This window comes from Molothrus aeneus, chromosome 20 (genome assembly GCF_037042795.1).
Source record: "Molothrus aeneus isolate 106 chromosome 20, BPBGC_Maene_1.0, whole genome shotgun sequence".
NCBI classification, from domain to species: Eukaryota; Metazoa; Chordata; class Aves; order Passeriformes; family Icteridae; genus Molothrus; species Molothrus aeneus.
The window spans coordinates 6888402-6911559 of NC_089665.1; the positions used below are offsets into that span (position 1 = coordinate 6888402).

The 23158-nt window shown below is 40.7% G+C and overlaps 1 protein-coding gene across 1 annotated transcript; it reads left to right on the forward strand.

Annotated features, from left to right (window-relative positions):
* The first annotated feature begins 3525 nt into the window (after nt 1-3525).
* Nucleotides 3526-21599, forward strand: FOXN1 (forkhead box N1). The gene is made up of 8 exons (XM_066563609.1): nt 3526-3645; nt 5582-6079; nt 8233-8343; nt 11970-12097; nt 12872-12968; nt 17468-17675; nt 18696-19223; nt 21288-21599. Exons 1-8 carry the CDS (start codon nt 3526-3528, stop codon nt 21560-21562), a joined length of 1965 nt encoding a protein of 654 aa, XP_066419706.1. The 3' UTR covers nt 21563-21599.
* The last annotated feature ends 1559 nt before the right edge of the window (nt 21600-23158 follow it).

Genomic DNA, 23158 nt, shown 5'->3' on the forward strand with positions numbered 1-23158 from the left:
AGCACAGTTATATTAAACAAATTCACGGGCAGATTTAAATCCAGAAGAAAAGAAATTACAGTCCTTAGAAGCTCTGTAAAGTTATTCAAGTATCCTGTAATCAAGGTGCTATACATCCTGTAAAGAGGAGCAAGGAAGCAATGAGGAATTCATGTGGCCAAACCAGAGTTTAGTGCTGGGCTGTGCAGGTTCCAATCCTGTTCCTGAAAATGTCTCCTAAAACCAGGGCAAGGCTCAGTGACAGGAATGTCAGGGATCAACAAAGCAGTGACAGCTTTGATGAGCCAGCACAGCCTCCAGTGTCAACCTGGCAGGAACAACCTTAGAAAAGCCTTGAATTCATTAAAAGCCTTTCAAAAAAAGGCTGATTCTTATTAACAAATCCCTTTTCTGAATGTTTTCCATAATTAACTATGTGTAGAAATTTCCTGTCTCCATTACAAGTGTTAGTCACAACATTCTGGGCACTTCTGTGATATTTGGCACACAGCATCATTGACTGACATGTGATGGATTTTTAACTGTAAGAGGAAAAAGGGAATTCTGAAACCTGTTTTTCATAAAGTCTTGAGGGGAAAAAAACCACGATCCCACAGAGTTACTTGGGAACCATCAGATGTGGAGAGGAAAACGATGATTTAGGGTTCTGGGCAGAGATGTGAGCAGCTCACACAAGCTGGTGTCAAACCAAGCTCAGGGAGCAGGCACAGAGGATGGACTGGGAGCTGAGGAACATCCAAACACCTCTCGTGAGAGCAATCCCAGCCCCAGGGGCTGCACAGGGCACTCCCAGCAAAGTTCAGGAGGCAGAGGAGACACAAACCCAGGGGTTGTTCCAGCCATGGATTGCTGCCACGGGGCTCAGCCATGCAGAGCTGATAGATCAGCTGCTGCTGCCCTGCTTTCCCCAACAGCCAGCTGAGGTTACAGTTTCTCACTCTTTTCTGATTTTCCAGGTAGTTATCTTATCACAGGAGCCTGCGTGGTCACGCAACATTTACAGCAGCCAAAATGACATGAAATGGTTCCAGCTGCAGCTGGGATAATCAGATACCTCTCTCCAAATCAAAGCATCATTGTTTGCTTTAGCACATCCTACATCCAGGCAACCCACAACTTCCTCAAGCTCTGTCTCCCAGGAACAGTTTGTTGCAAATGATTTATTGTAATCCTGATTATTGGCAACCTCCCCTGGCTGTAATTTCTGCTCATTAAGATTTGTCAGTGAGTGTTGTGATTTCTCTTTGCTAAAATCTATGTTAACAATGCAGAGTGGTTTTGAGTTGGTTTTTGGTTTGGTTTGGGTTTTTTTGTTGTTGTTTTTTTTTTTTGTGGGTCTTGGATTGTTGGTTGTTTTTTTGTTATATGTTCTTTGAACAAATAGAGTGTCTCTAAGGGACATTAAAAGAAGATTTAATGAACATTGACAGCAAAAAGATTTTTCAGTGTGTTGATTTGGCAGTTCAAACTGGTCTGCATTTGCAACCTGCTGTGAGACATACCAGCGAGGCTGAAGTTGCAAATTGCTTTTGAAATGAGAAGTTTGGACTCCAAGATTAGAGTGAAAATCAGAAGTACATGGCCAGAGGTTTTTCTCTCACAGCAAGACATTTCCACAACGTGCCAGGATGAGCAGAACCTGGAGCTGCAGCTCTTACTGAGCTGCTGGTGCCAGTGTGAAAACCGCAAGCAGCACTGGGATTGCAGCCTTGGGATTTATCCCCATTTGGGAGATCCTCCAGGATGGATTCTTGACAAAGGCACTCCATAACCACCACTGAACACAGATTATCAGCCCAGCACTGTTTAAGTATAAATGCTTCTCATTTAACAGTAAAGAAAGAAAAATACCTTCCCTATGGCTGCTTCTCATTTAATAAAAAGAAAATAATTTTCCTACACAGGGGGAAATTTTTATAGTCTAAAATGTGGCTAAGACTTCTCCTTTCCTACCAAAATGCAATTTATCAACAGAACCTGGCAAAGGTCTCAGAATTATTTGGTTTTCCTGGACCTTTTGTTTTGATTGTCCAAACAACCCTGACAAATTCACTTTGCTTTCAGAAACAATTTGGGAAAAATCTCTCACAATGCAGAAGCCACCAGGCAAGAACTGTACCTGTGCAAAAGCTTTTTATTAAAACTCTAATGCTCCAGACCACAAATGAGGCAGCTGGGCTGAAAAAAAATGCAGTATAAAAGAGAGGTCAGAGACAGCTTTGTATAACCTGAAGATAAGTGGGGAAGCTGCACTGGGAGGGCAGCCAGTGTGGAGCACTCACAAATTACAAATAGACACTCACAAATTACAAATAGACACTCTCATATCTTTTCTAGCTGGCATTTTTCCCACCTGCCTCTTTCAAGATGAGGAATCTCTCTCCTCATCAGCCTCCAGTTAAGCCACTGGGAGAAGAGGCTGAGACATTTCTGAACTCTCTCTCACATCATTTTTTTTCCCCTGATGTACTACTACAGGTCTCCTGCTTGATTTCCAAGCCCCATTGTGCTCCATCCCCCCGGGCAGTGCAGTTTTACTCATCATAAATACAGATTTCTCTTTGAACTAGAAAGGCAAAAAAAGGTTTCCACGTTTTTAGTTGATATATCTTTGTTAAGCAAACCTAACAAACCCCTTAGATATTTACCTAAGAGCTATTTCAACACGTGGCAAAGCGCTGGCAGATTAACTCTTGAATTAAAAGTGGCTTTTTCCCACCTGACTTGTCCACCTGAAATTGAAATTATGAGCATGAACACCTTCATGTAGCTACAAACTTGGTGCATGACATAAAAGGATGCATGTTCTACTTTTGTTTTACTCTAAGGTTACAGTCAACAAGGAAAACAAAAGACCAGAAGATTAAATTTATTCCTTTTAATCCAAAGAACACCATCAGATATGGCTCCTATATCCAAAGATCAAAGATTGGGAACTTGAGAGGAGATCCAGCTAACAAAAACAGGGATGGAATGATGAAGTCATTTACATATCTCAGATACATTTAAGTCATGCAAAACAGAAGAGAAAGGCTGAAGGGATTGGGACTAATAGAAAACAAAAGTGACAATATAAATGTGTTGTAACCATCAGTCTGAGTAATGATAGAAAAAGATCCTTTTTTTTTAATATAGTCCCTCTGAAAACAGCTGGGGTGCACTTATATCCCAATCTCTCAATTAAGTGACATTGCTAAATTTGCTTAACCCCAAAACAATACATTTTCATTAATTTATGATCCTGTAGAAAAGAAAGTGCTTATTTTTATAAAAATTATGTGGTGAATCCATAGAAACCCCATACCACGTTGTCATTGGAATTGCGTCTACAGAACATTTCTTTAAGAGCTAAAAAATAATTCCACTGTGTCAGGAACTCCTCAGGATGGCTCCAGCTGCACATCCCAGCCTGTTCCATCACCTGCACCCAACAAGGGCCTTTGTTTCACAGTTCAAGTTTTAAAAAGTGCTTATTGTAATTTGATTTTTGCCCTGACAGGATTTCTGTCTGCCGTGGGTTTGGTGATGGTTTCGCTACTCCAGGACCAGTCCAATATTAAATTTTCTGCTTCGGACACTCTGGAAAGGGACCAGCAGGACCTGATGAAGGCACAGGGGGATTCAATATCCCCAGTTCAGCAGAGTGTGAGTAAAACTGGCCCAGGCCTGTTCTCTTTCTTTAAAGATCAAAATAAACATTCAGCTCTTGCTGAATCTCACCAAACCTACTGGTGACAGAGCAAATACTGGAAGTTTTATTCCTGAAGGGTAGAAACCTGAGTTATCCTGCTCAGCCAATCTTAAACTCCAGCTGAATGCTCTGCTCCATTCCTTAAAATGAGTGGGAAAGTTGTGCTGTGTCCCCCTGCAGAAAGAACTGGGTTTATCCTGATTTTCCTTGTGGGATTTCTTGGATTTGGAGAGCACTCAATAATCTGGTTTTTGCCTTTTTGAGGAGCACAGGACATTCCATTCCCCCCTCCCTGGGCACAGCACCCTGCTCCAGCCCAGTGTGTGTCCTCTCAAAGGCTTCCCAGTGATTACTCATCCCTGGTGTCAGGGAAACATGCATATTTTCATTATATGCATATTTTCATTATATGCATATTTTCAGTGCCAGACCCAGACTGCAGCCCTGCTCCAGATTAAAGAGCACTTCAGTGGCTGCTGGTTTCTCTTTGCTGGAGAGCACAAGGGAGGGAGGAGATGACACGGGAGGGTTGGGGTGTCTGCCCAGAGCCTGTCCTGTGTCTCCAGATGAGTGTGGCCACCTTAATGAAGGGAAGTGATGTAAGCACCAACATTTCTGGAGCCTGGAAGCCCAGCAGGGATGAGATCAAGCTGATTTGACTAAACTTGCAGGCGACAGGGCTTGCACTTATCACATTCCTGTCATTTAATCTTTCATCACCTGATCTTCCTCAGCTTTTCCCTGAAATGGGCAGAGCTGTCCTTGTTTTTCAAGGACAGTTCAGTTTTCTGAGGGGTTTGGTTGGAAGGGACTTAAAGATCGTCCAGTTCTGTGCCACTGACTCCACCAGGCTGCTCAAAGCCCAATCCAGCCTGGCCTTGCTTTTATCAATTAATTGCTGAATAGTTTTGGATACCAAGCCACCAGAAAACCCTTGAGATCTTTTTAGGGCTTCCCTGCATGAAGATGGTTAGAACTGGTAATTTCATACTTACAATTAAAAATGCATTTTTAATGTAATTAAAATAGAAATTTTATACTTGAAATTTGCTATAAATAAATAACTTAGACAATGAAAATAATAACATAACTGCTCAAATTTCAATACTAACCTTAAATAAATAAATGTTAATTAAAAAAATTCTATAAATAACTAACTTAGACAATTAAAATAATAAAATATTTGCTCAAACTTAAATCCTGACATTAAATAAATCAATGTCAATATTCCACAGCATATTACATCTATATTCTAATGTAATTAAATGTTAATGTAAAAAATTTTAATATAATTAAAATATAAATTTTATATTTTAAAATTTCTATAAATAAATAACAGACAATGAAAATAATAAAATAACTTACAAGATTAAAATAACTTAGTAATAAAATAACTTAGACAGTGACAATAATAAAATATTTGCTCAAACTTAAATCATAACCTTAAATAAATGTCAATATTCCATCGCAGCTTTTAATGTAATTAAAATATAAACTTTATATTTTAACATTTCTATAAATAAATAACTTAGACAATGAAAATAAACTATTTGCTTAAACTTTAATCCTGACCTTAAGTAAATAAAAGTCAATATTCCATCACATATTACATTTATATTTTAATGTAATTAAGATATAATTTTTTCTATTTTAAATTTTCTATAAATAAATAACTTAGACAATTAAAATAATTAAATCTTTGCTCACACTTAAATAAATAAATGTCAATATTCCATTGCAGCTTTTAACATAATTTAAAAAATATTAAAATATAAAATTTATATTTAAAATTTTCTATAAATAAATAACTTAGACAATTAAAAAAAATAAAATATTCATTGAAACTTCAGTCCTGACCCTAAATAAATGAATATCAATATCCCATCACAGGATAACCCCAGCTACAGCTGCCAGCCCTATGAGCCAGACACCAGGACAGAAAGGACGAGCTCGGAATCCTCTCCCAGCCCCAGCCCTGCCTCCCCATGCCAGGACCCCATCCAGGGGGGGTTCCCTGCCAGCCAAGGAATCCCTTGTGGCGAGAACAAATTCAGGGCATCCTTCAGCGCCGAGAGATTCCGGCGCTGCAGCTACGAGGAGAGCACTGCCGGCAGCTACGAGCGCTTCCTCAAGAGCAGCAGGAACCCCTTCCACCCTTACAAGAGGCAGATCAGCGAGGATGTGTTCCAGGAAGCTCACCAGGCCCTGCCACCAGAAGCTTCTCCCTTCAAAAGCCACAGGAGCATCGATGGCTTCGAGGGTCTGCCGGGATCTGCTGAGGAGCCGGAGGCGTTTCCCACCCACATCCCAAACATCTCCACGGAGCAGCCGTGGTGTAGCAGCCTCCAGTACGGCACCACGGGGCAGGAGCACGGCTCTCAGGTCATGGTCAGTGGGGTTTTGGTGTTGTTTGCACTGTTTTCAATGCTAAAAATGTGCTTTTGGAAGGATTTTCTTATTGGGAGGATTTCCTTGTCGTAGTGACTATATTGGTGTTTATCGCTCTGTCAAGCTAGAGGTCAGGGAAAGCAGATTTAGATATATCTGTGTTTATTTGGCCAAATTTTCTGTTTTCTGGTCTTTTCCTCAAACAATCTTCAGAAAGAAGCACAAGGACAAATTATTTTCCATCAGACAGGGTACACAAATCCTAAATGTTTATCACTCTGTCAGGACACAGGCTAGAGCTCAGGGAAAGCAGTTTTAGACATATCCGTGTTTATTTCTCCAAATTTTCTCTTTTCTGGTCTTTTCCTCAAACAGTCCTCAGAAAGAGGCACAAGGAGAAATGATTTTCCATCAGACAGGGTACATGAATCCTAAATGTCCAAATTTGTCATCAAGGTTTTCTAGAGACAAAAGTTCACAAAACAATATTTTCAAGCATGAGGATGTGGAGCAGATTTGGTCCAACAGCTCAGCTCACCTGCACTTTTCTCAGTGCAAATAGAAGAGAAACTCCAAGACATCAAAAAATAAATGTCAGCTCTATTTATATGTGCAGTGCAAAGTTACCTGGGCTATTTCAATACCTGATAGAGGCAACTGCCTATTTTAGGGCAGCAGAGATCCCTGGAAAGCAAATTAAATTCCCCTCCAGTGCCTCCACAATATCTCTGCTGTGATCCAAGGTGTAACGTGCATCTTGATCATCTCCTGCAGCCAAAAAGAACAACTCCACCTGCCAGAGGAGAGCCCTGAGCTGGTTCTGAATGGCTGGGAGAGGAGGAATTCTGGGCTACAAAAACAAAAAAAAAAGGCTTAATTGGATTAAGACCAGGAGAATGGAGAGATGTTGTCAGGGAACATACCTGGGGATTGAAGCCATCCAGGTTAAGGAGGAAATTGATCTAAATCTCTTATTTCCTGGATAAACACTCATCTAGGTCAGAGGAGTTCAGTGCTGCAAAACCTATGAGCAGCTGATGGAAAAAAAAAAAAAAAATTCCCATTTCCTTCCCAAATCCCCGGGCTGCAGGATGCAAAGGCAGCAGTGCAGGAGCCCTTTACAAGCAGGTGTAGCTACTCCCTGTTGGGTCCTGCCAGCACCCAACTTCCCACCTTTAAATCACTTCCATGCTGCTGGAAAGCTGGAATTTCTGAAAATCTTCATCTGGTGGTGATGAAGATAACCAAGATAACACTGAGGTTTATTTGTAGTGGATGTCAAACCAAGTCTAATTTGTGCTTCTAATAATATAACATAAAAATACTGAATATTTTTATATTTATTAGATATACTACATGCATGATATATAAAATACATATAAGAAAAAATGTGTATATATGTTTATTTATTAATATTTTCAGACAGACTAAAATGCCATAAAAGCTGGCCATGTTTTAAAGCAGAAGGATAAGTGCTATTGGATTCTTGGAAAAAGTTTCTCACTGAATTTCTCCATTTTTACATATTTCCTGCATCTTGGTTGAACCCAGCAGCCAGCCCAGTGTGAATTTTCTCTGCCACCTCTTTCCTGTACATTACAGACCTGCCAAAATTCCAGAGGCAGCTGGAGGCACTGCCAGCCTGCAAGATAAAATCAGGGAGAATGAAAAACGAGGGAGACGCTTGTGCACACTCAGGAATGAAAGCTGGGGTGTGTGGTTTGTTTGTGCAGAGAGAAAAAAAAAAAAAAGAATATAAACAGAGCTTGATGTTTTCTGAACTGCTCTCTGCATGGAATGTGGGCTGGGATTTCCTTTTTTCAAGCTGTAATTATGGAAATGCAGGAATTGGTTTGTTTCTACATGGAATCATGGAGTGGTTTGGGTTGGAAGGGACCTCAGAGGTGACCCAGTGCCACCTCCTGCCATGGCAGGGACAACTCCCACTGTCCCAACCCGGCCCTGGCCACTCCCAGGGATGGCCAACCCCAGATCTGCACCATTAAAACACAAACCAACTTCTGCTAACCCTTACCAAAACACAATTAAACCCCAAAACCCAACATAGCGGAGGCAAATCCCGGCAGTGATTAATTATCCTGTTTTAAATGTACCTGTCTTCTCTAATCACTCCTCTCTCGATTGTTTTGCAGGGGGATTCAGACATGAAGCTCAGGACACCCCCCCTGGAAGGGCAGCCTGGCCTGTATTGCTACCAGCCCCAGGTGCAGCAGATGTATTGCTCCTCACACCCTTTCCACCAGGTCAGTACAGCTGGGGCACCAAAACCCCCGATTTTTAGCGCTCAAACGGTACAAAAATTGTGGTCATCACGATTTTTCAGAGGTATTTTAAAATATCTTTACATTTGTGGGTTTGCAGGGCCATGTTTATATGCCTACATTCAGTTTATAAGATCTAAAAAGAACCACTGCTAAATGCAATTTAAGATGCTCACTAAGAAAAAGAAGAAAAATATACCAAACCAAAAATTGTGGAAATGGAATCTTAGTGCTGGGTATTTATATTTTCCATTACCACATTTTACCATTACACACAAGAAAATTTATTTTTGAGCCAGATAAATTATTAACATAAATCTTGATATTTCAGGATCTTATTAACTGTGTGTCCTAGGGTGACACACCAACTTCCTTTAACTTAACTTCCTTTAACTTCAGGAAAAAAACCACCCTAAATAGATTGTTAAAATTCAGACCAAGTATAGAAAAATGTTTTAAAGTGGAATTGGAACAGAAGAATGATGTTCACTTTCCTTGTGCTTGATGGCACACAAATCTCTTTTGAAACCTTTTGCTTCTTACATCATCCCAAGAGAAGGATTATTCAGCTGAAGCATAATTGACAATAGTAAAAATCAAAATAAAATAAAATAAATAAAAATAAAATAAAATAAATGAAAATAAAATAAACTAACATTAAGACTAAACATAAATATAAAATATAAAAATATAATCTAAATAGACTAAAACTAATGATGATATTGCACTACCATCCTAACTTACAAGTCCATTATTGTTATTTTAGAAGAAAAAGGTCCCAAATTGGTGCCAAAAATAAAAGCTCTGCTGCAAATATAAACTATTGTGGATATGTCACAGTTCCATATATCTTATTCACTATAAAAATGCCATTTCTGTGTGCAGAAACCCCACTTACGAGGTGAATTCATGGAATATTCTTAATTTCTTTATCCATTCTGCAGCAGGCACCTTTCCCCTGTCCCTGCTGATTTGACAGCAGTGCTGTTTCTGTGCTGATCACATTCCAAAAACCTCCAGATTTAAAGCTCCTGGGAGCTGCCAGGCAAGATCCAACAGGCACCAAGAGGAAAATCCTCCATCCACCTGCAGGCTGGCACTGGGACAAATCTCTGAAGTGCAGCAGGTTTCTGTCAGACCTTTCAATACCTGTGCTTAATGTTAATATAGAAAAAGTCTGGCAAGGTGTTCTACTGCTCAGGAATAAAATAAAAATAAAATTAAAAAAAAAAAATTTTAAAAATTAAAAAAAAAAAAATTTAAAAAAGGTCTAATTGGTGAAAGAGGTAGAATTGCTATCCCTGTGCCACAAAAACCGGAAAATAAAAAGAGCTGAGAAAAGTGGAATGAGCTCTCCTGCATGGAGCAGCCCCATGATTAACTCCTTCCATTTCCAGCTGGAATGGGGCAGTGCGAGTTCAATCACTCCAAGGAAGTTGCACTCTGCAGAACGGGCCCTGGAGTGAAGGATGTTCCAGCTCAGTTTTCATTAGAGGGATGAGAGGATTCAGCCCCTTCATTAATTCTGTGCAGATGATAAAACAGCCTCACCTTCCCCTTGGCTGGACACAACAGGAGTGGTGACTCAGAAGAAAAATGAGTTATTATTGACCCAAATGAGGAGCAGACACTGGCTGGAGTCACTCACCCACCCACCCACCATAAAACACCTTTCATGCCATGGCAGACTGTAAAACCAGCTCCAGCCTGTCATTCCAGCCCATTCCCCAGCCTCCCTTCCCTCCAAAGGGATTCATGAAACCAATAAAACAGAAATAATCCTTAAAACACCCAGGTCTGGCCTTTCATGATGACATCAAAACCAGCCCTATCTTTCAAAGAGCCACCAAAACCAATAAAAATCAGAATTATTGTAGGAATTTCTTGGTTTTCTACTCTTGGGGGGAAATCTGCAGCCAGTGCACAAGGCAGGGAGCACCACAGTGCACACAGAAATTAGTTCACAGCTGCTCTGAGACTCTAATTGTGCCCAATATTTAGTTTAACAAGGCAGGACATGATTAATTATGTACATTTCATTCCTTTCACCATGCAAACAACTGAGTCTATTCAGTCTGGTTTTCCACATTCCATTTCAGGCAGTTCAATGCGAGGAAGATAAAAGCAAACATGCAAGGAAAACTCCAGCAGCCAGCATAAAATTACCAAGAAAATGACATCAATTATTCAGAGTACAGAATAAATAAATAAACTGTGAATATTTTACTGTTTAAGGGGACAAAGACCAAGATCAATCAAAACTATTGATCAAAAAAAAAAAAATAAAGGAATTAGAAACTAAGGAGATGTCCAAGGGATTTTTCCCCATGAGTCTTGAGAGCTACATGATGATTTTTCCAGAGGAACCACACAAACCTCGTGGCCCAGGATTGCTGGAGCTGAGCAGTGAAACACCAGGACAGGGCTCAGCAACCTATGAGTGCCAGGGAAGTCATCCAGGTTGATTTTTTTTAATAGCCTGTGACAGAAATTCTAATTCTGGCCATGTCCTCACCCCTGGAATCTGCCAAGATTCATCTGGAAGAGGCAGAAATTGCTCTCCCAGAGAGCCAGCTGATGTTATCTTACCTAAACTACATCATGTCCCTTTGCTCCTGAAAGTCTCTTTGCAGCAGGTTTAAACTGTAATTTGCGGAAGAAAAACGTGGAATATTCAGAAAAGAAAAAGACCAACCGCTGTATTAAAAAAATGGACAAATCTATGGAAGCTCTGGGGCACTCCAGGCTGCCTGTGGGGATCATCTCATCTTTCACCTGGATTTTTTATCCTGGTGATCCCAACACTTCAGTGTGTCTTGGGGCAGGCTTAGGGATCTCCTGGAGACTTTGGTCAGCATTCCTCAGGCAGCTCCTGTGGCTGCTCCCAGGGCAAGGGCAAGAGGGGCATAAATGTTTCCTGATTTATGTGAAACCACCCCAAAAATGTCTCATGTGCTGCTCTCCTGACCCCTGGGATGACATCACTGACTTATTCCATAATAATACATTCATCTTAAATATGTTCTGGTGCATCCATTGAAGTTCTTGCTGTTGTTTGTTGGTTTTTCCCTGCCTTGCACAGTAACAGTGATTTTAGCAGAGATTTTGGGATACTATTCCCTTAGCAGCAAATATGATATGCTTTCAATTTTTGCCTTTCTGTACCTCCTCCACCTAAAGGAAAAAGCAACAACAAAAATAGCACACAAACCCAAATAAGGCTCAGTTAAAACTTCCTTGTTTCTTCCTACATTTTTAGCAGCTTTACTTCCTCAGCTGGTTTTTATAAGGTGAACACTGAAGTTTTCTATTCCGGTGGTCTGAGGTTTTAATGTCAGTAAAATGACATCACTCATTATTTGTGTGCATGTTCAGGGGAGGCTGAGCAGGCTGAAATACTTCAAAAGAGATGGCTGGAGGGAGATAAGCTTTAGGTCTATAAAGTTAAGAATTATCTGGGTATGATTAATAGGACACAGCTCCTCATAGCAGGCAATAAAGAAGAAAATACTTTTCCCCATACAATATCCTCAGAAATAATGCTGTTATTAGGGAATATTTTTGGGAGGTTGTTGCTAAAATAAATAACATTTTTGCTGTCCCCCCAGTACCCCTCAGGAGGCAGCTACCCCGTGACTTACATCGCTTCCTCGCACTACCCCTACCAAAGGATTGCTCCTCAAAGCAGCCAAGAATCTCAGCAGCCTCTGTTCCCCAAACCCATCTACTCCTACAGGTAATCCAATCTTTTTCCAAGCCCTCACCTTACAGGAAATACCCTGCTCAACCCTGGCCTGTTTCCAGCATCGTTTGCAGCAACACGTTCGCTCCATTTGTCTTCTTCCCGGGGTGTTCTGTCCTGTCCCTGTGGATCACAAAACGTTCCAGGCTCTGGGGCCAGCCAAGGCACACAGAAATTAAGTGTTGTAAAGCAGGGGAGCAGTCTTGATCACTCCTCAAAGGAAAAAAAAAAAATTGACACATTTCTCCAAGGAAAAAAATTAAATGTTGTGAATTTCATCAGCACAAGACTGGTGCTACTTAGTTGTCAGTTCTGTATTAAAACTGATTTTTTCCCCAGTTACTTGAGCAAGGAAATGCCTTGAAAATGTATCAGCTATAGCAGTCACCACACGGGTTTAGCCCCCAAAGTTGGTCAGGCAATTAAATTTTAATTATCCCTCTGTCACTGTCAGTTTGATTCTCCTTGTGGCCTCCAGCAGTCAAACAAAACCTTCAATAACTCCACACCAGCAGGATTGGAAGGTGTTCTTTTATTTTAAACCCGACTTGGACCTTCTAGATGAGCCTGGAGAATTTCCTGTAGGAGTTAAGGAGATTGTTGTAATTGACTGAGTGGAAACATAAAATCATCTTTGCATTTGTGCTATGAGAGTGAAAGTCAGAATAATTACACACAGTGCAAAAAAAGGATCTAATTTTGGTTGTGAGGAGTCAGGCAGAAGAGGCTAAAATGCTTTGTTTGTTTTGTTTTTTTCTCTCCCTAAAGCATCCTGATCTTCATGGCTCTCAAAAACAGCAAGACAGGGAGTTTGCCAGTCAGTGAGATTTACAATTTCATGACAGAACACTTCCCTTACTTTAAGGTGAGTTCCACAGGGACGGGGAGGGGACAGAGAGAGAGTGAGGGATGGGATTCCAGCTATGAAAAGGGATTATTTCTTGGGAGATAAATACCAAATCAATTACACACTGCATACTCCCATGATCACAAGCTCCCCAGCCTTTTGCACCTAGATAGAAATGTGAAATGTGGTCAAAGATATTAAGAGCTGTTCCAGCTGTGAGCTTGGGTGTATAACAGTGACCATTCCTCACCACAAAAAGGGTAAATAATTCAAAAAACACATTCCCTACTTCCTCCAAGATCTCAAACACAGGCAGAACTGGTCTTGTAGCTTCCTGTGCCACCAGCAGCAGCTCCAGACTGGTGTGGAAGCAGAGAATTCCAGGTTATCTCACTCCATCCTGGAGCTGGGATGTTCATCTTGGGCAACAGCATCCCCTGCATGCCCTGCACAAAGAAAAGTGTCAGCTGTGATGATGGCACTAAGCTCATAATGACACGGTGAGCTGGGGAGGGAAGGGGTGGGTGGTTTGCAGCATCACCACTGAAATTCGGATCCCTGCTGGTTGGGAATGGCTCCTCACACCTGGAATGGCACTGGGAAATGCTCAGTCAGCACAGGCATCCAAGAGCAGCAGGATTAGTTCAGGTTTTTGAAAGAGCTGTAATGGAATCTTCAAGGGCTGCTCCACTCAGGGCTTTTTTTTTTTGTGCTGATTCTTCAAAAGCAACTCACTGAGGTCCACAGTGGGTGAGCTCAGCTGTGAGCAAGGCCCAAAAATGAAAATAAAGCCAGTGAGTCTGTCCTGTTTCCTTTTGCAAATAGCCCTGCAGCCATCAAGGCAAATTTAAAACAGCCACAGCAAGGCCGTTCAAACATTTGTAATAAAGGAACACTGAGAATCATAAAAAATAAATGTTCCAATGCAATTTTGTAGTGGTTTTGGACACTGAGGATAAATAGAGCGCACACACACACAAAAAGAAGATTGAATATGTCAGTAACCAGAGAAAAATACACATTATCACAGAGGAAGAACTGTCAGGATCCATCACACTCCCAGATTTCCTCCCAGAGGAATCACTAACTACTCCACCATTTGTTACAAGCAAGAGAAGGGAGAAAAAAATAAAGAAGTCTACCATTAGAAATCCCAGGGGAATCCACGGGAAAATACCCAGAGTTTCAAGCAGAGAGGTGGGAATGTTATTGATAATTTTTACATGTGCATGCTTTTTCATCAGATCAAACTGAAATTAATTCTCTGTTGTGTTATGACATAATTGATTATAAAATGAATCAGCAGCTTTAAACCAAATGCTGCTGCCAGAATGGGCAGAATCCCTCAGACTCAGGATTGTGGCTCCTCCAGGTATCACCATCCTGGTCCTTCCTGGTTTTTCAGAACCTCGTGCCTTTTTTTAAAATTCATTTTAAATCTGATGAGAATGAGGCCTCTGCTGTAGGAAAAGAATAGAGCAGGGGGTACTACCCAAACATTCCCTATTTTGTAGCAGCTTTATTTCTGCATTTTACTCACAGATGCAGCCAAATGTATTTGACTGTAACATCCTTAAAATAACCAGGGGAGAATGAGCACTCAGATATTACATTTACAGTCATCAATCCCTGTCTGCCTCTGGTCTTTAGAGCAGAGAATTACCAATATATGGCAAAATTTAATATCCTCCACCCTGCCTGCTTTTGGAGAGTCTTCAGCAAAATAAAACCACATAAAAATCAGCAAAGAACATTTTGCTGCTGCTACCAGTGCTCACTAAAAAGCAGAATACAACAGGGAGAGGGGAAGAATTTAGGTTGGAGAAAAAGAGAGAGCAAGTGCACACAGAGCCTTGCTGAGAGACATGGGATGATACAAGCAGAGTCAAATTAACTGGGATTCGCTGCCACAGCAAATTTAGTTTCTATGATGCAACAATCTCATTTCTAGTTGAAACAGAGCAATCCAACTCCTACGTCCTCAAAAAAAAAAATCTACACAGCTAAAGTTGAATTAGTCTTTGATGTACCTCTCCCTTCTCTTGAGACCTAGATTTAAAGAGAAAGGGTTTTGCAAGATCACTGAACTCTTTAAACTTCAAGAGCTGGTCAGGATCAGTGGGGCTGGACAATAATTTTCTCCTTTTTTTTGTAGTGATTAGTGAGTCTAACAGAAGGCTTTAATCTTTTTAATTGGAGTTGTTGGCAGTGGGTTGAGAGGGCAGAAAGGTCTGTGGTGTGATGGAAGGGCTCAGGTGCTGTGGATGTGGCACCTGGGGACATGGATTGGTGGTGGCCTTGGCAGTGTCAGTGGCTGGACTTGGTGACCTCAGAGGACTTTTCCCACCTCAGTGGTCCTGGGATTCCCCAGCTGATTTTGTGATCCTGGGATTCCCCCGCTGATTTTGTGACTCTGCACTTGCATCCCCACCGTGCTGAACGCAGGGATTACCAAAATCAGCCACAGCAAGGAGATTCCAGCCACTCAAGAGCAACCCCAGCAGCCAAAGTTTGCTCATTTAACAATCACACCTGATTTAAAAACTGGTGTTCTTTCTCTTGACACACTCAGGGTGTTAAGCCCTACCTGGTAAATAAATTCTCACAGCTCAGCAATCCCAAATTTAATGCAAGAACCTGCTCAGCTCCTGGCAGCAGCCTCCAAAATCAATCCATGTACTTTTTGCTTGTACAGTTTCTAAAACCATCTCCTAATTTACACCCCCACGCGTTCTGCAAGCCTCTGAGGAGCCCATGCCACTCCCATCTGAGCAGAAACACCAATTATCCTGTCTAGGTACACAGGGGTGTGGGGAGCCTCTGTGCAGGGCAAGAAACAGGAATATTCTTCCAGGTCAGCTTGTTCAGTAGCTAAATACAAAATATACCTCGGAGGAACAGCTTTATTCACTTTTGGAACTACCAGAAAGTTACTTGAATATTATCTGCAAGGGAGAAAAAACTGATTTGTTGTGTTTAGTGTGATCCTGTGGCAGAAAAGGCTTTAAAGATTTGAGGTTTTCTTTCTCTTCTCTTCTCTTCTCTTCTCTTCTCTTCTCTTCTCTTCTCTTCTCTTCTCTTCTCTTCTCTTCTCTTCTCTTCTCTTCTCTTTTCTCTTCTCTTCTTTTCCAATTTGTGTTGTCTCATCCATGAGACAGGATAGTGAAATGCTGACATCAGGTGGGCCAAAATGGAAGAGGCTCTGCTGCTCTGAAGGGAAAATAGTCTCTCTTTTAGTAAATAGTATGTATTTAATTCCACACCTATTTTTTTTTTTATGAAGTGAGTATTAAATTTGAACCCTCATCACATCAATAAGACTTTTAATGCCTTAATCCACATAATAGTTCTTTACAACCCACAAAACAACAGGTTTTATGTTCCTAATAAAAGCACATACAAAAATTAAATCCTGATAAAATAATTTCATCAAAATATGTTCAAAATTCACAGTCTGCCTGGTGAAAGCCAAAATGGGCTCAGATTTATAAAAGATGGTCATAGAGGAAGTCTGATGGACTAGACAATGATTAAAGAAATTATCAAGCTATCAAAAATTTGGCTTTTTATGAGAGAAGGATCCTATTAATAAAAAATGTAAAATATAAAAAAAAACACTAAGAGGGAAATTCTAATTTTTAACATTTTAAAAAAGACTGTGGAAACCCACATTTATTTTTCATGCTCTCTGTTCAATAATTCTCTGCTTGACATAAACAGTTATGATGACAAGTATTTGCATCCATGAATATGAATCAATAGCCACAGACAACCTCCCCCCTTTTCAGAGAGCTGTTTCATTTCCTGCAATTCTTATGAGAAATTGAAAAGAAAATATGAGGATTTTTTGGCAAAAAGAAAATAATCATTTTGATGATCCAGTTTAAAGAACCTTCCAGCTTCTACCGCTGAGTTAAAAGTAAATGCAAAGCACAGAGATGAGTGATCAGCTGTGGAAACCTGTATCTCATCTGGAGGGCTTGTGATTAAACCATTTGGTTATGTAATTGGCCAGCACACAAAGTTACACCTACAGTAGCATAAGAAATCTCTTTGAAGTCTGCCTGGACACTGAATTTGAGCCCAGGTAGCACATAGTACTTTAATGAAGAATTGGAAATATTTCTAGGTGTTCTAAAATAGATCCTGATTTCTTGTTAGTTCTAGAACATGAATTTTTACACACTTAATTCTTTGTGATGTGCAAATTCACTCTTAAAGATCCAACAGGTCTCTGACAACCTTTTTGCTTAGAAGATCAGTTACTATTTTATCTGTTACTATTTTATCTGATCCCTCTCTTCCCACACAACATGACTGTAACATTTTTGTGGCTTCCCTCTATAACATACAAGTTTCTCACTGCAGAGAAGGCACAAACGCAAACAGCATTTCTTGTAACCTCACCAGTCAAAACACAGTTATATATATATACATACATTTTTAATTTATTTATATCTTTTTAGCTTTTAATTTTTTTTTTTTAGCTTGTTCTTACATTGGGTTTGTTTCTCCAGACAGCTCCAGATGGTTGGAAGAATTCCGTGCGCCACAACTTATCTTTGAACAAATGCTTTGAGAAAGTTGAGAACAAGTCAGGGAATTCTTCTCGAAAGGGCTGTTTGTGGGCTCTGAATCCAGCCAAGATTGACAAGATGCAGGAGGAGCTTCAGAAATGGAAGAGGAAAGACCCAGTTGCTGTGAGGAAGAGTATGGCAAAGCCAGGTCAGTCATTTGTCGGTGTTTTGGCTCTCAAACATTTTCCCCAGAATTTTTCTTTTCACCAAGATCCGTAAGAGAATTTAAATATGATTTAGGAAAGTATTTAAGGATTTTTCCTGGTTGGCAAAACAAGTAAAAAAAATAAGCAGAATTAAAGTAGACCCAGTTTTGTAGGTGTTTACAGATAAGCACAAAGAAGCTTCCCCAAGAAAATATTCTCTCTTGACATCTCACTAAACTTTAAGATAAAAAGGAAGGTTGGATGGGAATTGGAACAACCTGGTGTGGTGGGAGGTGTCCCTGTGGGCAGGGGGGTGGAATGAGATGATCTTCAACATCCCCTCCAATCCAAACCACTCTGTGACAAAAGCATGCTGAAATGCTAAATACAAAATATCAAATAAAATCTGAGATTAACTGCTAAGTATCCAACCTTTAAAAGTGGAATTTATTACATACTCACTTGGCAACAATAATTTAAAAGCAAACATCCCATTTGGTTATGGCATGGTGCTAACATCACTGAGGTTGTGAGTTCAATCCCTGTATGGGCCATTTACTTCAGAATTGGACTTGATGATCCTTGTGGGTCCCTTCCAACTAAGAATTTCAGGCTTTGGAGGTTTTAATGTATAAGAACTAGCACTCCTGTAGGCCATTTCCTTAATAACTCCATAATTCCTGCTGCAAGTTATCCAGGGAAAGTCAGTCATGGACTATCCCTTGCCATTTCCTGAGTAGCACTACAATTCCTACTGCAAGCTATGCAGGGATAAGTCAGCTTTGGACTTTCCCTTGTCATTTTCTGAGTAGCCTCACAATTCCTGCTGCAAGCAATGCAGGGATAAGTCAGCTATGGACTTTCCCTAATCATTTTCTGAATAACACCACAATTCCTGCTGCAAGCTATGCAGGGATAAATCAGCCATGGACTTTTCCTTGCCGTTTTCTGAGCAGCATCACAACTCCTGCTGCAAGCAATGCAGAAATTAATCAGTCACGGGCTTTCCCTTTGTTTTCCAGAAGAGCTTGACACCCTGATAGGCGACAAGAGCGAGAAGCTGCGCTCGTCCCTGGTGTCGTGCAGCCCGCCGGGCGCTGCAGGTGCCTCCCTCTCCAGGCAGATGGCAGCGCAATCCCATCCCTTGTGCGAGCCCTCGCTCTCCTCGGGCATCCCGCAGGGGTTCCACGGCATCCCCGCCTCGGCAGCGCTGCACGCCAAGAGCCCCCTGCCCGCCCTGCTGGGGGGGCAGCAGCCCGGCTGCTTCGCGTCCCCCCAGGGCTTCCCGCAGATCCCCACGGCGCTGCTGCAGCACACGCCAGAGCCTCCGAGCCTGTTCCCTGCTGGGGAGGCTCAAAGCCAGCTCCGGACTCAGCCCAGCATCCCTCAGGATTCCCCAGTGCCGGCTCAGAGCCCCCCGAGCTGCGGGATGAAGATGCTGCCCGAGCATTCTCCGGCCAGGACGGTGCAGGACACGCTGCTGCAGGAGGGAGACCTCAGCAATGACATCGATGCTCTCAATCCGTCCCTCACTGATTTTGATCTCCAAGGTAGGTGTTGGAGGTGTTTTTATCTTGGAGTCAGGTTTGTTACCTCCCATCCCATCCCATGGATCCCATCCAATCCCATCCCATTATCCTATCCCACCTCATGGATCCCATCCCATCCCATCCCACCTCATGGATCCCATCCCATCCCATCCCATCCCATGGATCCCATCCCATCCCACCCCATGGATCCCATCCCATCCCACCCCATGGATCTCATCCCATGGATCCCATCCCATGGATCCCATCCCATGGATCCCATCCCATCCCAACCTCCACAAGATCCATTTCTCTCCCTTTTCTCACATCTCCATGCCACTGTTACAAACCCCACCTTCCTGGGTTACATTTTATATAAACACAATGCAATTTTGTGTTAAACCTTTTAAAAGTTTCCCAAGGAAGATACAGATTTGCATCCAGGAACAGAAAAAACATTCCTACTGCCCCCCTGGCTACAATTGCTGATACTAAACACTGCAATACAGTTTTTAGAATGTGTTCTTTAAATTCAGACCTATTTTCAACTGAAAGCTACGCAAGCACAGCTATTTAGTGCCATTCTTACAAGAGAATTGTCGAGTGAAAGGCACCAAGAGAAATAAATTTGATTGAATTAACATGCTAACATTCTTCTTTATCAATATTGATTCCACATCTCTGCTAAAAAGGATGCTCTTTCCCTCTTCCCAAGGCAGTAATAGCATCTATAGCCCAAACAATTATATTTTCTGAGGTGTCTCCTTATATTCTTCATAAATATACATTTCTAACAGAATTTTTGAGATAATTTTCTTAATTTAATGCTGTTTTCTCCCAGATTTAAATGTACAGAGACAGACAAATAATACCCATCTAAACAACCTCCTCCCTTCCTCAGTCCCAAGAGATTAGGATCACCTCCACACAAATGTTTAATAACCAGCATCTCCTGCAACACAATGATTCAAAAGCAAATATAAAGAAACATATGGAGAGAAAATAAAAAGAAATCTGAATCAAACTGTGTAGATTCTTTAGCTCATTTTCTGCCTCTGCCAAGGTCAGGATTGAAGGTGGTATTTTGTATTCAGGCTCAAATGTTTATTATTTCTTATCTATACAAGTTGTGAGTTCTACAGCATTCTACTAACAAGCTACAAAATGGCTCACGATCTTTCTCTACAAGGCCTTTCAAGGCTAAATTATCCAATTAAGAAATGACACCTAAATTATTTTTACTTTTAACCCAATAACCAACCACCCAAAATCCACGATGCAGAGACTTTTCTGTCCAATTACACAATACCACCCAAACCTAGGGAGAAGAAGAAGAAGGTGAAGCAGAACAACCAGCCACAACATTAAAACCTCCATCTTACCTTATATATATATATTTATATATGTATATGTGTGTATGTGCATATATATATATATATAATTATTCATATATATATGTATATGTTTTATATATATTGCTATATTGCTGTATTGCTATATTCCTATATATTTTATAATACAATAATAGCTATATCATAATATATGTAATATTTATATATATAATATATTATATATATTATATATGTTTTCTGTATTATATATAATATTATTATTCTATTATTATATTCTGTATATAATATATGATATATTGTATATAATATAATATATAATATATAATATATAATATATTATATATTATATATTATATATTATATATTATATATTATATATTATATATCATGTATTATATATCATGTATAATATATTGCATAATTATGTATAATATTATATATATAATAACAATTGTATATTATATAATATAATATATATAAGCTATATAATATAGATGTTTTACATATATTATAAACCTTAAACTCTAAGTTTTCCACCCTGTGATATCACACACTTCTATTCAAGCCACACACCCATAATCTCAGTTCTATCATTCAATTTTGGAAGCCTTCTCATGTCAAATGCAGTATTATTCTCTCGTGGCTCTGTGCCTTTCGGCACAGAAAATTTAAAATTCTCAGCATTCAGGGTTCCTACAAATCTGTTAACCAACACGGGGATTTTTTTCTGTTGTAGGGAATCTTTGGGAGGAGCTGAAGGACGACAGCCTGGCCGTGGATCCCCTTGTCCTCATTTCATCATCCCCGCAGTGTTTTCCCTCGCACTGCCAGCTGGAGAGCGGCGGCCCCAGCGCGCACGGGGGCGCGCACGGGAGCGCGCACGGGAGCGCGCACGGGAGCGCGCCGGAGCTGCAGCTCACCACGCTCTACTCGGCCTTCATGGAGCTGGACACGGTGTCCCCTTCCTACCTGAGCAACACGCCCGGCTCCAAACCCATCGCCCTGATGTGAACCACAGCCCTGGCATCGCCCTGACCCCGCACGCCGCCCTGGCTCAGCACAGGCAGCGCCCACGGGAACAGGAATTTTATCTCTTTTTTTTTTTTTTTTCCCCAGAACTCACCTGCAGGATATGTAGCTTTACCATGATGATTTTCTACAGACTGATATTAAAACATAAAAAATAGGAAAAAAAATGTAAAATATTATTTAAAGAGAGGATGGTTAACAGCTGAACTTGTCAACACCATTTTATCAAGCCACTCATCTTCTTCGTCTTCCAGAAATAAGAAGCCATTCATCTTCTTCTTGACCTTTTTTTTCTCTTTCTTTGTTTTTTTTTTCTTTAACAAAAGCTGCTTGCAAATGAGCACAGAACTCACAGCACACAACAATTTAACTTATTTCTTGGAGCCACTGATGGCAACAACGTCCACCACAGACCATTCAAAATATAAAATCTACCTATTAAAACATTTATAGTCCCCTTGAAAGAAGTTCTGGGTTTTGGTAAATGTGAACTGAAAATTCTGCAAGTATTAGAAGATAGAGGACAAGCTGCTGACAGACAAAACCAAAGAAACAAATACACTTCAGTGGAAAATATCAAAGTTTTACTGTATTTAAAAAGAAATTTTAAACTCTGCTTTTTTAATAAAAAAGAACAAAACTATTTAGTAGAATTTTTACTTGGCTGGAAATTATTCTGATTCATGCCTCTTATCTTTTTCCACATAAACTAAACATTAACGTGAATTATTGAGCCATATATTTTAATGGTAATAAAAAAGAAGAGAGAAATTGCAGTTGGCCAAATCCAGAGAGCATCTGTGTTTTAACTGATCCCTCCAGTGGGGTTTCTTGTGATGCTGAACCAAATCTTGCAGCAGGTTCCTACTGTGAGCTAAACTTCAGGCCAGTTTTTCAGGAACAACCTTCTCCCTCTGATTTTCCACAGAGCTGGAATTAAAAAAGTAGAAAAATATAATAAAATAGAATAAAACAATTTTGGTTTAAGTGATGCAATAAAAACCCGGAGTAAGCTGGAGAAGGAAGTTAAAAATTGAATTGAGCACTATGGAAAATAGTCCAGAAACCCCCCAAAAAATCAGGTTACCTGGAGAAGATGTGGCTGCCCCATCCTGGAAGTGCCCAAGGCCAGGCTGGACAGGGCTTGGGACAATCTGGGACAGTGGAAGGTGACCCTGCCCATGGCAGGGGGTGGCACTGGGTGACCTTCAAGGTCCTTCCCAACCCAACCCCTTGCGGGATTCTCTGATCTCCATTCACAGATGATGTAAACTCAGACTAAACCAAGGATGTTAAAACTTGAGTCAGCTTGGGTGATTTAGACCACGAAAAAGCAAGGATGGAACAAAGGAGGTGGAATTGTTAAAATAAAGACACAGAGGTTTAATTGGCCACTGTCTCCCAGCAAGGTGGGAGCTCTGCCCAAACCAAGGCCTAAAGCTACACCCTCACCCTCTCCTACTAGTCCAGACTTAAAATCAGATTAGGGGCAGACAGATAAAGGAGACTTAGGAGGAGCACATGTGATGCAGCTTTGTAATCCCTCACGCAAGCACCAAGAAATCCTCACTTGACTCC

What these genes read in the sequence shown, in the direction of transcription:
- FOXN1 (XM_066563609.1), top strand. Translation starts at nt 3,526, where the DNA reads ATGGTTTCGCTACTCCAGGACCAGTCCAATATTAAATTTTCTGCTTCG. An exon ending in CCTCACACCCTTTCCACCAG is followed by an intron (nt 8,344 to 11,969) that starts GTCAGTACAGCT and finishes CTGTCCCCCCAG; the next exon opens with TACCCCTCAGGAGGCAGCTA. An exon ending in CACTGATTTTGATCTCCAAG is followed by an intron (nt 19,224 to 21,287) that starts GTAGGTGTTGGA and finishes TTTCTGTTGTAG; the next exon opens with GGAATCTTTGGGAGGAGCTG.